Source organism: Corylus avellana, chromosome 4 (assembly GCF_965113065.1).
Source record: "Corylus avellana chromosome 4, dhCorAvel1.hap1.2, whole genome shotgun sequence".
Taxonomy (NCBI): Eukaryota; Viridiplantae; Streptophyta; class Magnoliopsida; order Fagales; family Betulaceae; genus Corylus; species Corylus avellana.
The window spans coordinates 24,190,506-24,209,404 of record NC_142493.1 but is presented as its reverse complement, the minus strand read 5'-3'; the positions used below and the strand labels follow the sequence as shown (position 1 = coordinate 24,209,404).

General features: G+C 35.6%; 1 protein-coding gene and 1 pseudogene across 1 annotated transcript; both read right to left on the bottom strand.

The window, feature by feature from the left end:
* The window catches only part of LOC132176944 (protein SIEVE ELEMENT OCCLUSION B-like), a 48,037-nt pseudogene extending 47,047 nt beyond the window's left edge, over positions 1-990 (bottom strand).
* Positions 991-13,745: 12,755 nt separating this feature from the next.
* Positions 13,746-17,749, bottom strand: LOC132178255 (protein SIEVE ELEMENT OCCLUSION B-like). Its single transcript, XM_088515659.1, has 7 exons — positions 17,639-17,749; positions 16,863-16,961; positions 16,103-16,557; positions 15,899-15,993; positions 15,656-15,777; positions 14,895-15,359; positions 13,746-14,270 (listed from the first exon to the last, which is right to left on the bottom strand). The coding sequence occupies exons 1-7, from the start codon at positions 17,747-17,749 to the stop codon at positions 13,746-13,748; spliced, it is 1,872 nt and encodes a 623-aa protein (XP_088371785.1).
* Between the last annotated feature and the right edge of the window lie 1,150 nt (positions 17,750-18,899).

The following is an 18,899-nucleotide window of genomic DNA, read 5'->3' as shown; positions in this document are numbered from 1 at the left end:
TCGCCGCTAATGACCCATTAATAGCGGCGACTTCATGGTCGCCGCTATTGAATTTTTTTAATTATTTTTTAAAATTTTTTCTTATGTCAATAGTGGCGACCGTAAAGTCGCCGCTATTGACTACACATTAGCGGCGACTCCTAATAGTCGCCGCTGTTGACACTCATCAGCGGCGACTTTTGGGTCGCCGCTGTTTGGAGTATTATTAGCGGCGACCCCTGTCGCCGCTATTGTTTCTTAATAGCGGCAACCCATTGGAGTCGCCGCTAATGATGGTTAGTAGCGGCGACTTTTGGTCGCCGCTATTGTTGTAGCTGCTAAATAATTTTTTTTTTTTTGTTTTAAGCGTCCACTATTAGCGGCGACTCAAAAGTCGCTGCTATTGATGTGTCATTAGCGAAAGTCGCCGCTAATGACCCATCAATAGCGGCGACTCGCTATTTGTTTGGTCGCTAAAGACCAGATTGCTTGTAGTGGATCTAATAATTCCTCCAAGTTCTCTTACTGTAACGGAGCACCCTATAATAATATATGGAGAAATTTATTGAAAATAAAAAATAAAAAATAAAAAAAATAAAAAAGCATTTTCCTCCAAGTTCTCTTCTATAATAAACGTGTTCAAATCTTAAATTCTTAATACTCACCTCTTTGCCATTTTCAAAACGCTGAGTGTTTTTTTTTTTTTTTTATCTAAAAAGTGTTATGACAATATTATAGTGAATCCTAAAAGAAAAAAATGATCTTATAATGCATGGTAGAAACATATATATATATATATACCAGCACGACAATATTGTCAACAATCTGGGTGGCTCGCTTAAGAATGTTTTCGGCGACAATGAAAAGAAAGTCGGCATCAAACTTTTCGTCAGCATGGACATGAGTTGCATAAATTTGGGTCATGATCTACTCGTCAGACATGGTGAACACGCTCAGCTTACCCTTAACGGCTTTGTGTACGGTAACTGGCACCATCTTATTTTCAGACATATTGTTGATCAGAGGCTATTTAGAAACTCTTGGCCCCTTTGGGGAAGAACAGAGAAGTTGGCTTCTTCTTCTGCCCTATTCTATTTATAGCCATAACAATTTCAACGTACGTGCATTCTGCCTTTACATGATTTCTCTTGGATATGTCTCTCCCTTGTTTCTGCACATTCTTGTGGGAATCTGCCAGCTTATTGGAGACTTTACTTCAATCATAAGTAAATAACAACATATTTTGTACAACACGTTATCTTTACAAAAAACAAAATATACTTTTTCTTTGAGTTCTGCTATATATATTATATTTTTATCACAAAATTATCTCAAAATTTTAAGGTGACAATCCGGACTTATAATCCTTGGATTTTTATTTTTTCTTATTTTTTAACGAGTATTGATCGAAGTGTTGGTTTAAGATTGTCTCGTCATTTATCTTTTTCTTATCTTTTTATTTAATACGTTTTTATAAAAAGTGTAAGCAACTTTTGAAGAGATCATTGAATGACAAATAAGTTTGAGTGTCTTATAGTAAAAGTTCTCTTAGCGTTTTATGTAACAAGTTTCAGAGCCTATAGATTTTTTGTTGGAATCCTTTAAATACTGAAAAACGCTATGCCGACTCCAAAAACTTGTTTATCACAATTTATGCGGAATTAATATTATGAAGCAATAAACAATTCAATCACCCAAAATATATAAAGCAATAAAAAGGCAGACACAGATATTTTGGTTACGAAGAGGAAACTTTTTAGAAAACGTTCTAAAAGTAAAACCTCTCCGGGGCAGCCAAACCCAGGAAATCACTATCAAAAGATTATCTAGAGATTACAGACACTAGGAACACTTACAACCCTTTGCAAGACCTTGACTCTGTAAGATCGACAAGCCTACAACTCGTCTCCGCGCTCACAATCTTCTTCAACGTGATTCTCCTTTACCGGACCCTTCCGATAGACTTCTCAACCGTAGATTTATCAAAGGAATAATTAAAACTCTAAGAGATTCACTTTAACGCTCACCACATATGATCTCTCTTAGCACAGCCTCCGACGAACTCTCTGGGGGTGAAAATTCGTGCTTCTCTCTTCTATAATGATGTATATATACCCCCGACAAAACCCTAGACCTAACCCACTTAAAATCATGTTTTTGGGCCTAAAACTTACGGCGTGTCCGGACATGTTAATGGGCGGTCCGGACACGGCTTCGCGGAGCAAGATTTTAGTTTCTGGAAATGAGGTCCGGACCCGGGGAAATGAGGTCCGGACCCGGGGAATTGCGGTCCGGACCCGGCCTGTCCAGTCTTGATCAACAGCTCCGATTGATGGGCGTTTGTGGTCCGATTGAGCTGAAATTTTGCAGGGACGTTCATAACACATGAATCTACATTATGAACGGTGGAGATTGGATTCTGAGCATTATATATCAGTGTTTGAGCCCGTAAACAGTAGCATCTGCATTTTGGCACTGAATTAAGCCAACACAAGAACTAACAAACTCCCCCTTTGGCAATTCAGTGACAAAACCAAAATGTCGAGCCAATCCCATCATCTCCCCATATTTACTCCCCCTTTTTGTCACAGAATGAGAAAAGGTCTTCATGTTTCCTGAAACACTTCACAAAATACATCAAGGCATATGTGGAACAAGAAGACATAAATAAAACTCATGATAAAAAAATGACGTAGAATGCGTGATCATAAAGAAACATTAGCAAAACTCCCCCTCAATGTATGACTCAATTAACAACAGGAAACTGGAAATGCAAAGCATGTTTCTCCCCCTTAAAAGTTAAATGAACACATATGATAACACATCAATGACTCATGTATTGCACAATGAATATCCAAACATGCTTCAAATATGCAAAATATACATGAGACTAGAAATGGCTAGAAACTCATACTGCTTAACCCAAGCCAAGAAAATGTTCCATTCAACCTATGCTTGTGTGGTGTGTGGGTAAGCCATCCAAAGAGAAAAATTTTCAATTTACAAAATGAGGAGAAAGTTTCACCACCATGAGGTTTTGACAAGTATATCAAATCAAAAGTCAAACCTTATCATATTAGGGCCTAGCCACTCTCATCCTATACATTTCTCTTTGTAAAACATTTTGCACAAGTTTGACACAGTGAAATAAATTCCTTTTGGAATATGATTTTTTGATTTTATTTGTTTCACTATTTTGTTTATTTTTCTCTTTGAGAAAGTGTCCTTAAACTTTTGGTGTTTATCACAAAAGAGAAAGCAGGAATTTTTAAGCCCTAGGTTCAACTAGCATATGGTCAATTTGAAAAATATGACTAGTCAAAAACCTCATATGGTTACCTAACAGACCTCACAAATAAAGTGAAACAAAACCTTAATTTAAGCTTAACTGTACACAAAAGATAAAGCATAGGCAAAATGTACCACATAAGCTCAGGCTTTAGGTAACCACAAAAACAAGTCCATTGACACAAATTTTCATCTCATGCATATTAAGAACATTCCAAGATGTAAGGAATTAAACCCATAAAAAGCAACATGAGAAATTAATGGACTATCTAGGTGCATAAGACAAAAGAAAGAAAAGGAAACAATCAAAGTAACATATTTTTGTCTTTTTGAAATTTTTCATAAAAGAAATGTACACAAAAGAAAAACAAATGCAAAACAAAGAAAAATGCAATGCAAAACAAAACAACATGCTTGAATTGAGATTACAACAGGCAAGACATGAATGTCCTTTAGCATTAAACTTTCATCACATCTTATAGGTCCCACTAAAAAATAACGATTTGGTTTAATAACTACTTCTAGGTCTTCACAAGACATTACACATTCCTGAACATTTGATTAGCAAGTAGACAAAAATCTTGGTGGTCCGCACACAACATCTCATCTATAAGCTTTTCAAAGATCATGATATATGAATTTCTTGAAAAATCCTTTATGAATTTGCCTCAAAACAAGAATCTCAAAACAACCATGTATACACTCTTCACACAAAAAGTGTAACAACAAAAAATAAAAAATTAAATTAAATTAAATTAAATTAAAAAAACAACATGCTCTAGGATATTAAAAAATAAGCAAAATAATCAATCCTAGGCATATTATTGACTCACCTAACTTTAGGTGAGATCACTACCACTCCCCCTCAATGGGTGAATGGTATCATCCTTCCTAACCCACACTTGAGAAATCTTAGGTCTAGACTTATGACTTTGCTCAAACTTATCTAGCCTAGATAGCACTTCTCTCATCATTATGACTAAATCCTCACTTTCTTTCCTATAATAAGAATTTTCACTTTTATGCTTATGGGATTTCAAATCAAAACAATTTGGTCGAATATGACCAACCTTTCCACAATGATGACAAGTGGGCACAAACCTTTTAGAAGGTAATTTTCTACGAGGATGCATGGCTCTAGGCTTAGGATAAGATGTATGATGCTCAACATAAATTTTCTTACCTTTCTTACCATGGAGAGTCGGAGCAGCTGCATGATTTTCTTTCTTAGGAGCAGCTTTGAATTTCCAACAATTTGGTCTAATGTGACCAACAATCCCACAATGATGGCATGTAGGAACAAACTTACCTTGAGTTTGTTTAACTAAAGGAGTCTTAGAAAAATTAACCTTGGCTTCTTTAACATTCACAGGCTCAGCATTCAAGGACTCATTAGAAGCACGTGAAGTAGATGCACCAGCATTATCAACAACCATACTAGGCTTGTTAGGAACAAATTCTTCAGTACAAAGAAAACTTTTCAAATTATCACTAGAGAAATTTCGTGAGAGTTCCTTAGAAACATTCAATTCATTCTCAAGTGATAAAGACCTTTCAACAAGCACCGAAATCTCAGATTTCAAAGAATCAATCAAGATATGTGATTTAGACAAATCATTCGCCAAAGATTCTTTATCAGATTTCAAAGAGTCAATTAGGACATGTGATTCAGACAATTCATTAGCCAATAACTCTTTATCATTCATAGCATTTTTAAGTTTACTGGAAACCTTGTTATAGGCTTTGAACACTACTTTAAAATCATTAAACAACTCTTGAACATCAATCTCATCATCAGACTTAATGAAACTAAACTGAGAGGTATTCATGGCAAAAGGAAGTCAATGATCTACACTCAGGAGTTTAATCCTTCACGAAGTGAACCCGCTATGATACCAATTGAAAAACGCTATGCCGACTCCAAAAACTTGTTTATCACAATTTATGCGGAATTAATATTATGAAGCAATAAACAATTCAATCACCCAAAATATATAAAGCAATAAAAAGGCAGACACAGATATTTTGGTTACGAAGAGGAAACCTTTTAGAAAACGTTCTAAAAGTAAAACCTCTCCGGGGCAGCCAAACCCAGGAAATCACTATCAAAAGATTATCTAGAGATTACAGACACTAGGAACACTTACAACCCTTTGCAAGACCTTGACTCTGTAAGATCGACAAGCCTACAACTCGTCTCCGCGCTCACAATCTTCTTCAACGTGATTCTCCTTTACCGGACCCTTCCGATAGACTTCTCAACCGTAGATTTATCAAATGAATAATTAAAACTCTAAGAGATTCACTTTAACGCTCACCACATATGATCTCTCTTAGCACAGCCTCCGACGAACTCTCTGGGGGTGAAAATTCGTGCTTCTCTCTTCTATAATGATGTATATATACCCCCGACAAAACCCTAGACCTAACCCACTTAAAATCATGTTTTTGGGCCTAAAACTTACGGCGTGTCCGGACATGTTAATGGGCGGTCCGGACACGGCTTCGCGGAGCAAGATTTTAGTTTCTGGAAATGAGGTCCGGACCCGGGGAAATGAGGTCCGGACCCGGGGAATTGCGGTCCGGACCCGGCCTGTCCAGTCTTGATCAACAGCTCCGATTGATGGGTGTTTGTGGTCCGATTGAGCTGAAATTTTGCAGGGACGTTCATAACACATGAATCTACATTATGAACGGTGGAGATTGGATTCTGAGCATTCTATATCAGTGTTTGAGCCCGTAAACAGTAGCATCTGCATTTTGGCACTGAATTAAGCCAACACAAGAACTAACAAATACAATGGACATCTTGATTAAGTACTCGTTAGGAGCTTTTGTAGCCTTTTTGGCTATAGTAATCCAATCTCCTTGTTCATGATTCATGGATTCCTTCCCACAAATTAATATTTACCAGCTGCTTGTTAATGGTAATATCCTCTAAGAGTACTAAAAGCTGTGAAAGTTTTAGATTCTTTTGTTAATTGTGTTTTCCAAAATCCTCACTTACAGTCCATTTGGTTTGATTAACCAAAAGATCTTTCTAAGAAATAAAATATTTATTAAATTCTAATTGTTTATTAAGCTTCTTATAGTTGATTACCATACGAGCTGTTTTCTCTTTTGACTTCGTGACTAGCTATCATTTCTTAGCATAAAAGTTGGACTAAAAAAAAATGTTAGTTTCTTCTATCAACTTTTTATCAAAAAGTTCTTTAATTTGAGTGTAAAACTCATCTATATCTTATTTAATATAGATTATGGGTTTGACTCTAATAATGACATATGAATCTTTTAATTTTAAGGGTTTCTGGACCAGAGTTTGACTCTAATAATGACAAAATCGAGGGTTTCTGGATCAGAGTTTTAAAGGGTCTTTAGTAAAAAATTTTGGAAGAATTTTATAGATCCAATGCGATAAATCTAAAACATCAATTGCTTGAATATGAGACTCAACATGTTTTGTTGATCACTAAACTACATAGAATACCACAATCTTACAAAAAGCTGGAAGGAAGAAGAAAAAACATGTAAGAAGTGATGTGAATCACTTGTAGATAGCAACAATAATTGATATTTTTTTCTTTTTTTTTTACATGTCCATACAATGGGAGGAAGAGGGAGATTCGAACTAGTAACTTTCGCTTCACGAGGCTTAATTTCTAGTCGATTAAGTTACCCATTGAGGACAATAATTGATACTTTAATCATAAATAGAGACAACAAGATATCTTTACAAACATTAGAGATATACTCTTTCTTTAGTCTTTAATTTATCCATATAAAGGGATAAGCTCTTTAATTTATTTTATTTTTTCTGTGTGGAAATCATCTGCCAATGAAAAATAAGTTTCGGAGGGACCCTTGACTATGTTTTTCTTGCTTAAAAAGATCTTGTAAGAACCTATTTAGCTAAAGATTGGTGGGGGAAAGAGAGTGGTACGTATACACCAAGGTGGTTACTGATTCAAATCTCCCAAGAGGTAGCTCAAAATGCCCATATTCTAATGGGTAGTTCAATTGGTGGTTACTATTGTTAACTTTTTCTTCAAGTGGTAGCTCAATCGTCAGGAGATTACGCCTCATGAAACAGAAGTCACTGATTCAAATCTGCCTTCCGCTCCCCATGTGTGAACATGTTAAATAAAAAAATAAAAAAAGCTTGGTGGGGGGAAAGAGAGCGATACGTATACGTATTAGTGTCCAAAGAACATATTCTCTGATAGTATGATAAAAAGAAAGAGACTGGTTACTGCAGTCTAGAGAAAGAACGAGGTGCTTATATGATAATATGAGTTGGTTTTCTTGCCTCTTTTTCCAAGCATTCTTTGCTTGAAGAGAGGTTACAGTACTAGTGGGTTAAAGTTAAAGAGCTCAAAATGCCAAAGCACCAAAGAGCAGCAACCTTTGCAGCCAATGCGGACAACCGACAGCGACAGCCATTAACATCTCTCTGGAAACAAAACAAAAAAGTACTCCCTGTTTCTAATAGGAAACACGATCAATCTTTGTTTATATATTAATTATGGTCCTAGTTTGTAAATTAATTATGTTCTTTAATTTGCTTAAATAATAAGTATGGTCCTTGTTTATAAATTATATTCCTCATTGTTTTCTTCTCTCCTTCTCAGATTATTCTTAAAATTAAAAAAGAAAATATATAAAATTAAAACTTACATGAATGGCTTTTTTCCCCTTTTCTTCTTATGGCAAAATTATCTTGACAAAACACAATCCATAACAACGTACCCAAATTCCAAAAAACATAAAGTACAGTTTTTGACACCCAATAAGCCAATTACAGAATCCTAATACATCTCCAAGAAGTAGTTCAATCGGCTGGGACCACACTTAATGAAGTGGAGGTCATTAGTTCGAATTCCTCTCCCCTCTCTTGTGCGGACATGACAAAAAAAACAAAAAAAACACATTCATATGACTGGATATAAATAGCATTGTCCTTGTACTATTAATAAAAGTAATTCAATAAATGTGTAGCCTTATGGAGCACTTCTTAATAGTAAGCATAGCCATGTAAGGCTAAACTAATTTGGGCCAACTCCCTGCCCACCATCGGCCCATATATAGTTGGCCCAGTTTCAACAACCCATTAGCTAGCCCAATTTTAATGGCCCATTGTTGGCCAGATTATCTAGCCACCGCATTGATGTCCTTAGTTTCTACATCACAATAATTGATCACTTCTAGCCATTGTATCCCTCCACCTTTGGGCACCATCTCCGGCCTTCGGCCTTATCTCTTATTATCGCTTCCTAGTTATCATCTTTGGCCACCATAACCAGTCGAGTAGTGATCCACTGCACGCGGCGTGCATGGCACGCCGCGTGCTATCTTACATTACCCTAACCAATCACCTCTAGCCATTATATCCCGCCACATTTAATGACCTTATAAAATTACCTCCAGCCGTTGTCTATGTGGTGAGTACATTTATAAGTGTTGTGTCATTCATTGATAACGTATAAAGAAAAAATAGTAGTTAATATATTAAGTGGACAAAAGCTCATTATCTTAGGCTTTGGGGTTAGAAGTGATGTCTTAATATGTATTTTAACTTGATCTTGTTTGACTCCCTAAATGTTTCTCCCCCTAACAATTGGTATTAGCCCTAATTAGCTTCTGTTATTGATACGAGTATCTTGGTTCGACGATTTTGGTTTAACTCCGACAAAAACAGTGTGGTAGCTTTAAGAGCATGCGTGACACTCTTGTGTAAATGACTCATACATGAGAGGAAGTTTGGTCAATGTGGAAAAGAATCACGAGTGAGGAAAAAATTTATTATGAATGCACTTGTGAGTATTATGTCACACATTGATAAAGTATGATGAAAAATGAGTAATTACTATACTTAAGTGACTGAAGTTATTAGCTTAATTTTTTGGACTAGAAGTGGATGGTATCCTAATATGTATATTAATTTACTCTTGTTTGACTTCCTACATGTTTTTCTCCCTAATGGCTATCATCCCCAGCAATTACTGTCTTCTGCCATTGTCCCATTGTCACTTGTCACTTGTCACGGTCACTCGCCACCGTCTCCAAGCCACCGGCCACTGCTTGCTAGTCTTAGCCATCGTTCTCTTCATGCCAACAGCCAAGTCAGTCAACGCGTAGTCATCTAGCCAAGTACAGCAAATCATCTCGTTAAATTGTGTAGTTTAAAATAAAATAAAATAATAATAATAATAATAATAATAAAAAAGGGGATGTGGGGGAGGGAACTTCACTTTGAACCCTTAAACTACCACAACTTTTGACATGCCCTCCTCAAACTTCAAAACCTCTCACTTTGGACTCCTCTACTTTCAATTACTATTACTTTAAACCCCTTCGTTAGATTTTAAATACTAAAAGCTAGACAATGACGTTTATACTCCTGACTATTTTATAAAATTCCAGATTTATCCAACCATGTCAAATTAAAAAAAAAAAAAAATTAAAAATTAAAAATATTACAAAAATCACAAGGTGACCCATGGTTGGGCCCCCTTATAACCTTTTTTTTTTTTTTTTTTTTTTCATTTTTTTCATTTTTAATAAAAATAAAATTAAAGTGTAATTTTGTCTTTTTAAAAGTTTTAATGGCAAAAATTGATGGAAGGGTCAAAAGTGATAGAAATTGAAAGTTTAGGGGTATAAAGTGAGAAGTTTTGAAGTTTGAGGAAAGCTTGTCAAAAGTGATGGTAGTTCAAGGGTTCAAAGTGAAGTTTCCAAAAAAACAAAAAACTGCTATGCGAAAACAATGTCAATTACACCTTGAGTTTGAAAGGCACATTAAAATCTGAGATGTCCTATTAGGCGAGTTAAATTCCTTATATTATTCATTCATATGGCCTGTAAATAGGCATTTATCACTGTTTTATCAATAAAAAGTTGTTCAATAAAGATGTAGCCCATGTCAACGCCACACGCCATGAATATGGCATAGGTACGCACGCGTGGATGCAACAAAACATAGGGGAATTGAAGACTTTCCAGGTAAACGCATGCTGGGAAGATTAAAATTGCCTTGGATTGCCTTGACTGAGATCATTGTGGAGATAGAGGTGACTCTAAGCATCATTGAAACATGTTCATGGGGGCTAAGCGCTTCGACCATATGACAGAACCATCACGAAATCCTTGGCTGACCTACCCACAAATGTCTGTATTCTTTCTGATATTGGTTTTGTCTGTGTTAAAGTAATGGTTAAGTGATTAAATTTACCTCTTCCTATCAGCTTAAGCGTTTGAGATAACTGGTAATTTAACATGGTATCAGAGTCAAAAGTCCTGAGAACGAATCTTGAATCCGTCAATTCACCCCCCATTTCAATTAAATATTACACGTGTTCAGCATCACCTATTAAAAGAAAATTTGAGCCCACACATGAGGGTGAGTGTTAAAGTAACGGTTAAGTGATTAAATTTACATCTTCCTATCAGCTTAAGCTTTTGAGATAACTGATAATTTAACAATCAGCAACCACATGTTGTGAAGTTGCTGTGTAGAAATCAATGGCTAACCCCACAACAAGATCTCCACCTGTAAGGATTTTTTAACAGCACTCAAATTTAGCAACAAATTCCCATTGCAACCTGAGTATAGAAGAAGATGCGCCATACAGAAAATTTTCTTTTTTGTCGACAAAGGGGAAAAGTTACCTCAGCCTCGCTAGCAAGATCCAACTTTTTCACAAGACACTTTTTGATAAATGAAACAGGTAAGCTACCATCCCTGTGACAATTTGAAGAACAAATCATTGAAAGTTGGGAGCATTTGCTCAATTAGGCCAACAAAAGCAAACAAAGAAAGCATATGTACTGCATCACCCAAAAGCAACCACATTAATTGGACAAACTCAAATGCATCACAGTCTCTGTAATACCTCGGTTCATATTGATCAGAAGATGATCGAAGTAGTCTACACATAATGAGTGGTTTATAAAGATAGTTATAAGTAATAAGTTTCACATTGCATAGTTACTAGGTAAAACTAAACTTTATAATAGATTCTAAGAAAGCTTCAAATTGACTTGTTATTTTGGAGTGATATCGCATATATGATTATTGCTTTTTCGTGAGTCGTTATTGTTGAGTAGTTTTGTGTGGCTTTCCCTCACACTTATAAATTTAACCACCAACCCCTTCCACAACCGATGTAGGATAACCCCAACAATCTTCTCCTTACACATCGAGCCCTACATGAGAGTGACATCAGTGCTGAGTAGTCTTGGATCTCTCTCAACCCCAAAAGCTAGTTCAAAAAGTGAAGTTTTTTCTCACACTTATAAACTGACCACCAACTCCTTCCACAGCCGATCTTACCATCTTATAGCTAACTCTTAACGATTGGAGGAACTATAATGTAAACAATAATGAGTGCTAATATGATCAACTTGAGACATTAATTCAAGCATCCTGTTTAGGTGATTCATTTACAGTAAATGATGATTCCATTATATTCTCCAGAGCACACAAAAAAGTATTAATAGATCCTCCTTTATGAGCTAGGTCACAAGGTTCATCCTTAGTCTACCTACCACGTAAAATTCATTTGTCTATTTTATTTTATATCCACTTTTGTTCGGTTCTCAACGCAAGCGCCGTCTCCTTTTTTTGTTGTCTCAGTACTTGTGTGTTATGTAGCCACTTTGTCTTCTAGGAATTTCTCTTCCATCTGGCAAAGAATGAGAACTAAGGAAGACGACATCCCCTTGGGAAAAATTGGTTCTAAGATCCACGACGCTTTTGCGCTCACGCCCACAAGTCCATAGCCGATGAGGTATGCTAGAAGCCTAGATGAAGTCAAGCCAAAGCAGCGTCAAAAATCCCTTCAACAATCAAAGTAGTTGGGTTATTCTCATTTTAAATGCTTGATATTCCCCCGATTGCAATTCGATTGAGGTTGTGAGGGAAAAAAAAAAAAAAGTGAGGTATTGTTTGTGTGGTGCGAAGTTGCGCTGGATTGGTTCGTTCCATGAAAAAATAATAATAAAAATAAAAATGAGAAGAAAAAAAAGGCTACGATGGGAGTTGAACATGCCAAAAAAAAAAAAAGAAGCCAAATTGCCTATATTTTGGCCGTTTGTTGGCCCTATTTATTTGGCTTTCGTGGTATTGTTAAAAACTCAGGCCAATTTCAGCCCATAGTTAGCTCTCATATATGGCCCATATATAGTTGCCCCATTTATGTATGGCCTTTGTATTAATGTTTAAAACTCAAACCTATGGTTGGCCTCATTTCAGCTCTTTGTTCGCTTTCATCTTGGCCCATGATTGGCCTTATAATTTTGAAGATTCTCTACCTATTGTTGCTAAAGGTCCAAACTTCCTCTACCGCCTATCATTGTCAACTTATTTCAAACTCAAGATTTCATAATCTTTCACCTTGAGTTTGAAAAAGGATATTAGAATATATTGTGTGAGATTTGATATTATGGGAATATATTAGCATTGATTGTAATTAATAAAATCAAATCAAATATATTCAATTATGATTTGATTTTATCAACCATACCATTTTGTATTCTCTTTATCTCCCTATAAATAGGAATCATCCACAAAAAATTGATTTGTCTTTTTTTTTTTTTTTCGCTTTTATTTTATTTCAGTATTATTTTCTTCACAAACAATGGACGCTCCGTGGGAGCTTATTGTGTCTTTTTGGGTTCGAAATTAATTTTGTGGAGCTCTCAAAAACTGTTAAGGATATAAATCCTTTTGATTAATTAAGATTTAATTTGTGATTTTTTTTTATTTGATTTGTTATTAATTACCCTTAATTCACGGGATTTGTTTTGCATTTGAAATTATGTCAAAGTCCTATAAATAGAGCTATGTACTCAAATCATACATCAAATAAATATGTAGCCTATTGATGCTTTAGTGTGTGAATGTAGGCTATATGTCAAACCACCTTAATTTCTGTGTTTTTCTCTCTTTTCTTTATTCCATATTATTCTGCTTTATATTTATCATATTATGTATTTCTATAATAACAACCAACCATGTCTCGATCAAGTACTAAGGTATAGTATAAATCTATTGAGAGTAGTATTGCTACAGAATTACTGTGGGTTCAGTCATTACTTCGTGAATGTCTTCTGCTACAGAGTAATATGCATGTACTCCATATATAAGTGAATGAAAATCCAACAAATGGGTAGGTGAGGAAATACAATCACAAATATTGAATTTTTCTTCTTTTATGCATAACGAAGCAAACGTCCAACTCCAACATGAAAATTAAAGTATTACATACACACGTTCCAAACATAGGCATCAGGCTTCAAACGCAATCAAGATGCCCTTTATTGTAGTATATATTACACACCAACTCCACCATACTATTAGTGATATTCATTACAAACTTAGTGCAAACACCATTATTTAGTAGAGGTATTAATAAAGATCTAAATTAGAGAGGTTGCATGCATATATGCCATCTAATGCAGCACGTTAATTCGCAGCATCGTCAATCTTCATGGCCATGGCAACACTTGAACGTGACAGAAGACTCCATTAAGCGGGGACAACGAGGGCATTCAATTTTCTTTGGGATCTGTCCAGCAGTGAATGAGATGACAAAATGGCTGCAGCGGTGATCGATATCGTACTCTTTGAAACAACCTTCAAAGCCATTCTCACGCACTTCAACCTTCCATTTTTCAAAATCATTCAAGAAGCGCATAATGATCTTCGCATCACCAATTAACTCCACTCTAGACCCTGTGCACAATATAGCCCATCCTTCCTCAGTCTTGAAGGAAAGCAACTTTTTAATGGTCTTTTTATCACACTTGCAGAAGAAAAGGCTTTGTATTTTGTTCCAAAAACGCCTTAGGATATTGGTGTTGTCTTGTAAGGAAAACAACTCTATGGAAAATGTTGCCTTTATAAACGGATCATTCGCCAGGGCACTTGCTTTCTCTTTAAATTGTTTCATCCACTCATGGTCCGTGCCTCCATATAAAAAAATGTGCTTCTTCTCATCTTTGATCTGATTTGTACGAGATATGTCAAAACTCAAATTTCATTTGAATGCACATTATGAATTTTGCAATGAGAAAGTACAAGCATGTAAACGCAATATTTATGAATGTATATCCATTTCAATTTTTTAGAGGAAACTTCTCTACTCAACTTTCAGCGCTTCTGTAATCATCCCCATCAACTTATATATATATCAATTTAGTGTATCTAACTTTTAAAATTTTACAATGTCACCCATTCATCAGGATTTTCTATTAAATCTTAAGAGAAAACACCAAAAGACCTAAAATAATCATGTTTAAAAATTAAAAAATATATATATTAAAAAAGAAAAGAAGAAAAAAAATTGTTGTCAGCCTGACCAACGGCTAAGCTGTGGATCCCATGTTTTTTTTAAAGAATTTTTAATTATTTAAATAGTTTTTAAATGTAGGGGGTATAAGGGACATTTCATTTATACTCAGTTTGATTTAACCTTAAACCTTAATAGTTTGAGCGACATTGAAAACTTTTTAAAATTGAATAAACTAAATTGAAATTTTTTAAATTTAGGGGGATTAATGATTGCAAAAGCGTTAAAAATTTAAGGAGATTAAGTGAAGTTTCCCTAATTTTTTTAAAATAACCTTACCCGCAAACTTGGTTGAATTTCAGCCATTAGATCCCCTATCCAATTCGAATCCTTCGCCAATTTTTCTTCTTCCGCTTCAGTGAAAGGAAAAGCCCTCATTCCCCACACTTGAATCATGTGGAGTGCATTCTGGTGCTCCACTTTTCCTTGCGGATTCATCACCACGAGGATAGGCGAATTATTGAATTCCCACTTCTTCTCAATAAACCTTATTCCACGTACTGGTCCAGAAAAGTACTTCATAATGTACCACGACATCTTAGGCTGCAGCGTATCAAACTTCTTTCTCTCGTCATCACTCCACTGTTCCACAATTGGGATCCATAGAATTTTATAATGATAATCCTTCTTCCTTATTTCATCATCGATTGGCTTCAGAATTGAGATCATGTCATCAACGGAGGAGATGTTCAAGTCAGAAAAGAACAATAGAACATTCTTGTTTTTCAGCTCGTCGATGCTAACCTGTACAATTTTAAAAATTAACTATTAAATCGATTTTTTCGTGATCGATGTAGCAATTGCCTATAATTTGAATGAAGTAGCACAATATTCAACAAATTGCATGAATGTGTTAGCTAGGGGTGTCACCATGACTCTAGTCAATTCAGTACATTGATGAATGCAAAAGTTTTGAACAAGCGTGAAAAGGAGAAGAGAGTGACCAATTCGTTGTCTTAATTAACCATTAATGATGCAATTTAATTTATATGGTACAAAATTGAGAAAGCTTTTTTATAAAGTGTGCCCGAAGAGATGACCAGCGTTTCAGTAGAACCATCAAAAAGCTGCTGCACATCATCCTTGGCGAATATCAGTTCCTTCAAAAACGCCACGATTTCGGTAGGTGCTCGGATGATTTCCTCGAGTTTCCTATAAGCTTCTGCAGTAAACAAGAAATAATTTGTCAGTGTTGTGTTGTTGCCTCCTATTTTTAAGTCATTATAATATTGCATATATGTGCTCCTTATGAATAAATTAAAATTCGCCAGTGGCTAATTAACCTATTTGTTGATTGCGAAGTTTTATCTGCTTCTTTAGATTTTCTAGGGTGCTTTTGCTTTTATCAGCAAAGGTAGATAATTCCCGTTTCTTGTCCCTGAAATCAGGCAACCATGAACATTTGCATTAGATAATTCTACTCAATGCATCCCAAACATACATAGCACGTACATGTCAAAGTCAAACACATGCATGGAAGAACTTACTCATCGCTAGTCAAACAAGACAACTGAGTCGTGCAAGCTACAATAGTAGTTATAGTAGCCCTGTAGACATCCTCTGAGATACAGCCCATGGCAGTTGATAATGCAGCTGGTACATCCTTTGTATTATTGATAGGTAGCTTTTCAAACTCAAGGATGGACCTGATGACTTTCAATGTCTCCTTAGTCTGCTCGTTAAGTTCACCAATCTCTTTCTTGTATTTATGAATTAGACCTTGAGGCTCTAAGATGGCTTCTACTCTTTTCAAGATTCCCACTGATTTGGCCAGTGGGTTTGATGGGTGAAGTTGGGCAAGGAGCCAAAATTCCCCGTACTCAAAAGAAAAAGCAACAAGTGTTAGCAAAACCTTGGCATCCCATGGATAGCTTTTGAGTTTGGTAAGTATTGACTTTGTTGTTTCGTTGGCAGTTTGCTCACTCGGTGTCCGGCATGCCATCTGACATTGCATATATATTTGTTATTATGGAAAATGTTCGGATTCATAATATATTATTCCTAATATATATGCCAAAAAAAAATTAAAGGAAAGACAAGAAAATTGTTGTGAGTGCACTTAATTATTAGTGTTGAGGTTTAAATTGAAAAAATTAAATATAAAGAAAAACAGTAATTAATATATATAAGTGGACCCATGTTCATTAACTTAAATTTTTGAGTTTGCTAGAGTAGTACTATTCAAATATGTATATTAATATACTTGTGATACAACATCGATTTTAGGGGGTACGTTGTAATTATTACCAGCTCGCAGAAAAGTGTCTTGATCAGTTTGTATAGTGTGGGGCTGAAGCTGGCTTTGGGCGCCTTTTCCTCTAACTTCTCCTCGTGTGACTGAGAACCCTATAATAAGTGATAAAAAAATTATGTTTGAAAACTCAAACATATATGTATGTGGGGAAATTCATTAAAATAAAAGAAAAAACGTGTCGTCTCCTTCGTCAATTTAAACTAATTAAAAATTACTTCATCCCATCTACTTGTTCTCTTCCAGAATAATTAACGAGTGTTAAATCTTAATGCTCATCTCGTTGCCATTTTCAAGAGGACAAGGCTGGGGAGGTTTATTGATCTAGAAAGTGTTACGACAAAAGTTAATACCAAAAAACGTACGAAAAAAAGAAACATCTTTCTCCTTTTTTTTTTTTTTTTTTTTGAATAAACTTTTCCTTAACAACTAAACCAATTACACACAATTCAGCATAACAAGTGAACTACAAAGATATATACTACAGGCAGTACCATCACTACAACTTGCTACTTCTCGAACATGTTGTTGAGTACATGTGTGAGTGTAAAAAGAATAGAATTTCACATTAGAAATATATAAAAAATGTGAGTGGTTAATATAGTATTGTTAGGCCCAAACTCATGAGCTTAAGTTTTGGGTTGTGTGGTGTCTCAACATGCTATATTATAAGCTTCCAAATGTACTAATTTTCCAACACAATAAACAACAAAACACTGCTCTGAAAAACAGAAAACTTCATATGAGCTGTGATGAGCATATATATATATACCTGCTGCACCATACTGTCAACAATATGGGTGGTTCGCTTAAGAATGTCTTCTGCTATGGCAAAAACAGAGCCAGCGTCAAACTTTTCATTCATGATCTGCTCGTCTGACATGGTGAGCGGTATCAGATATTCTGTTGTGTATTACAAAGCGCGAGAGCTTATTAGAAACTCTTGGCCACTTCGGGGAAGAACAGAGAAGTTGGCTTGTGCTGCAGCAATAGGTTGCATGCCCTATTTATAGCCGGTATGAGAAATCACGTAGAGCCAGAATGCACGTCGGTTGTAACATAGATAGCTGCGGGAATCTACTAACTTATCTGAGGCTTTACTTTAATCATAAGAAAATAATCATCGAACAAGTGTTATCTTTACAAAAAGTAAAAGTTCTTTTTTTTTTTTTTTAACAGAATAAATGCAAAATTAGTTCTTGTGGTTGGCATAAATTATAAATCGTTCCCTATAGTATCAAAATGAATTTAAAAGTCCTTAGGATATACCAAAAAAATAATTTAATCTCTAAAGTCAAATTGTGTTAAAACATTTAACGGATTCCGTTAAGTAATACGTCAGCTCCAATAAAATGAAGACACGTGTCACTCTTAATAAAAAAAATATAAACATATTAAAAATATAAATATAAAAAAAATTAAAAAAAAAGGGCTGCCCGTATGTCTACTCCCACCACCGGTGGTGTGAAGAACCTCTATTGTTACCGCCCTGGTACTGTTGCTCTTCGGTGAGTTGGTTTTCCCCTTCTTTGCTCTTATTTAGTGAATTTGTGTTATGGGTATAAGATTGTTTTTGTCTAGTCTAACACTTAATTTTCATTCAATGTTATGTAGTGAAATCCGGAAGTATCAGAAGAGTAACGAGCTCCTGAATAGGAAGCTTCCCTTTCAGAGGCTTGTTCATGAAATTGCCCAGGACTTCAAGGTGATATTTTCTCTTTTTTGCGTTGTTATGTAGATGGGTTTGGTTAAATCTTTTTTGGGTAATGATTTGTTGTGTGGGACATTTTGATCGATTGCAGACTAATCTGCGTTTCCAGAGCCATGTTGTCTTGGTTGTTCAGGAGGCGGCTGAGGCCTACCAGGTAGGTCTGTTTGAGGACACCAATGCCATCCATGCCAAGTGGGTTACCATCATGCCGAAGGATATTCAGTTGACTAGGAGGATCTGCGCCGGAGGTGGTTCACAGCCCAGGCCTAGCCTACGGGTTTACCGTTTACCCCTTTCTTTTTTTCTTTTTTCTTTTTTCTTT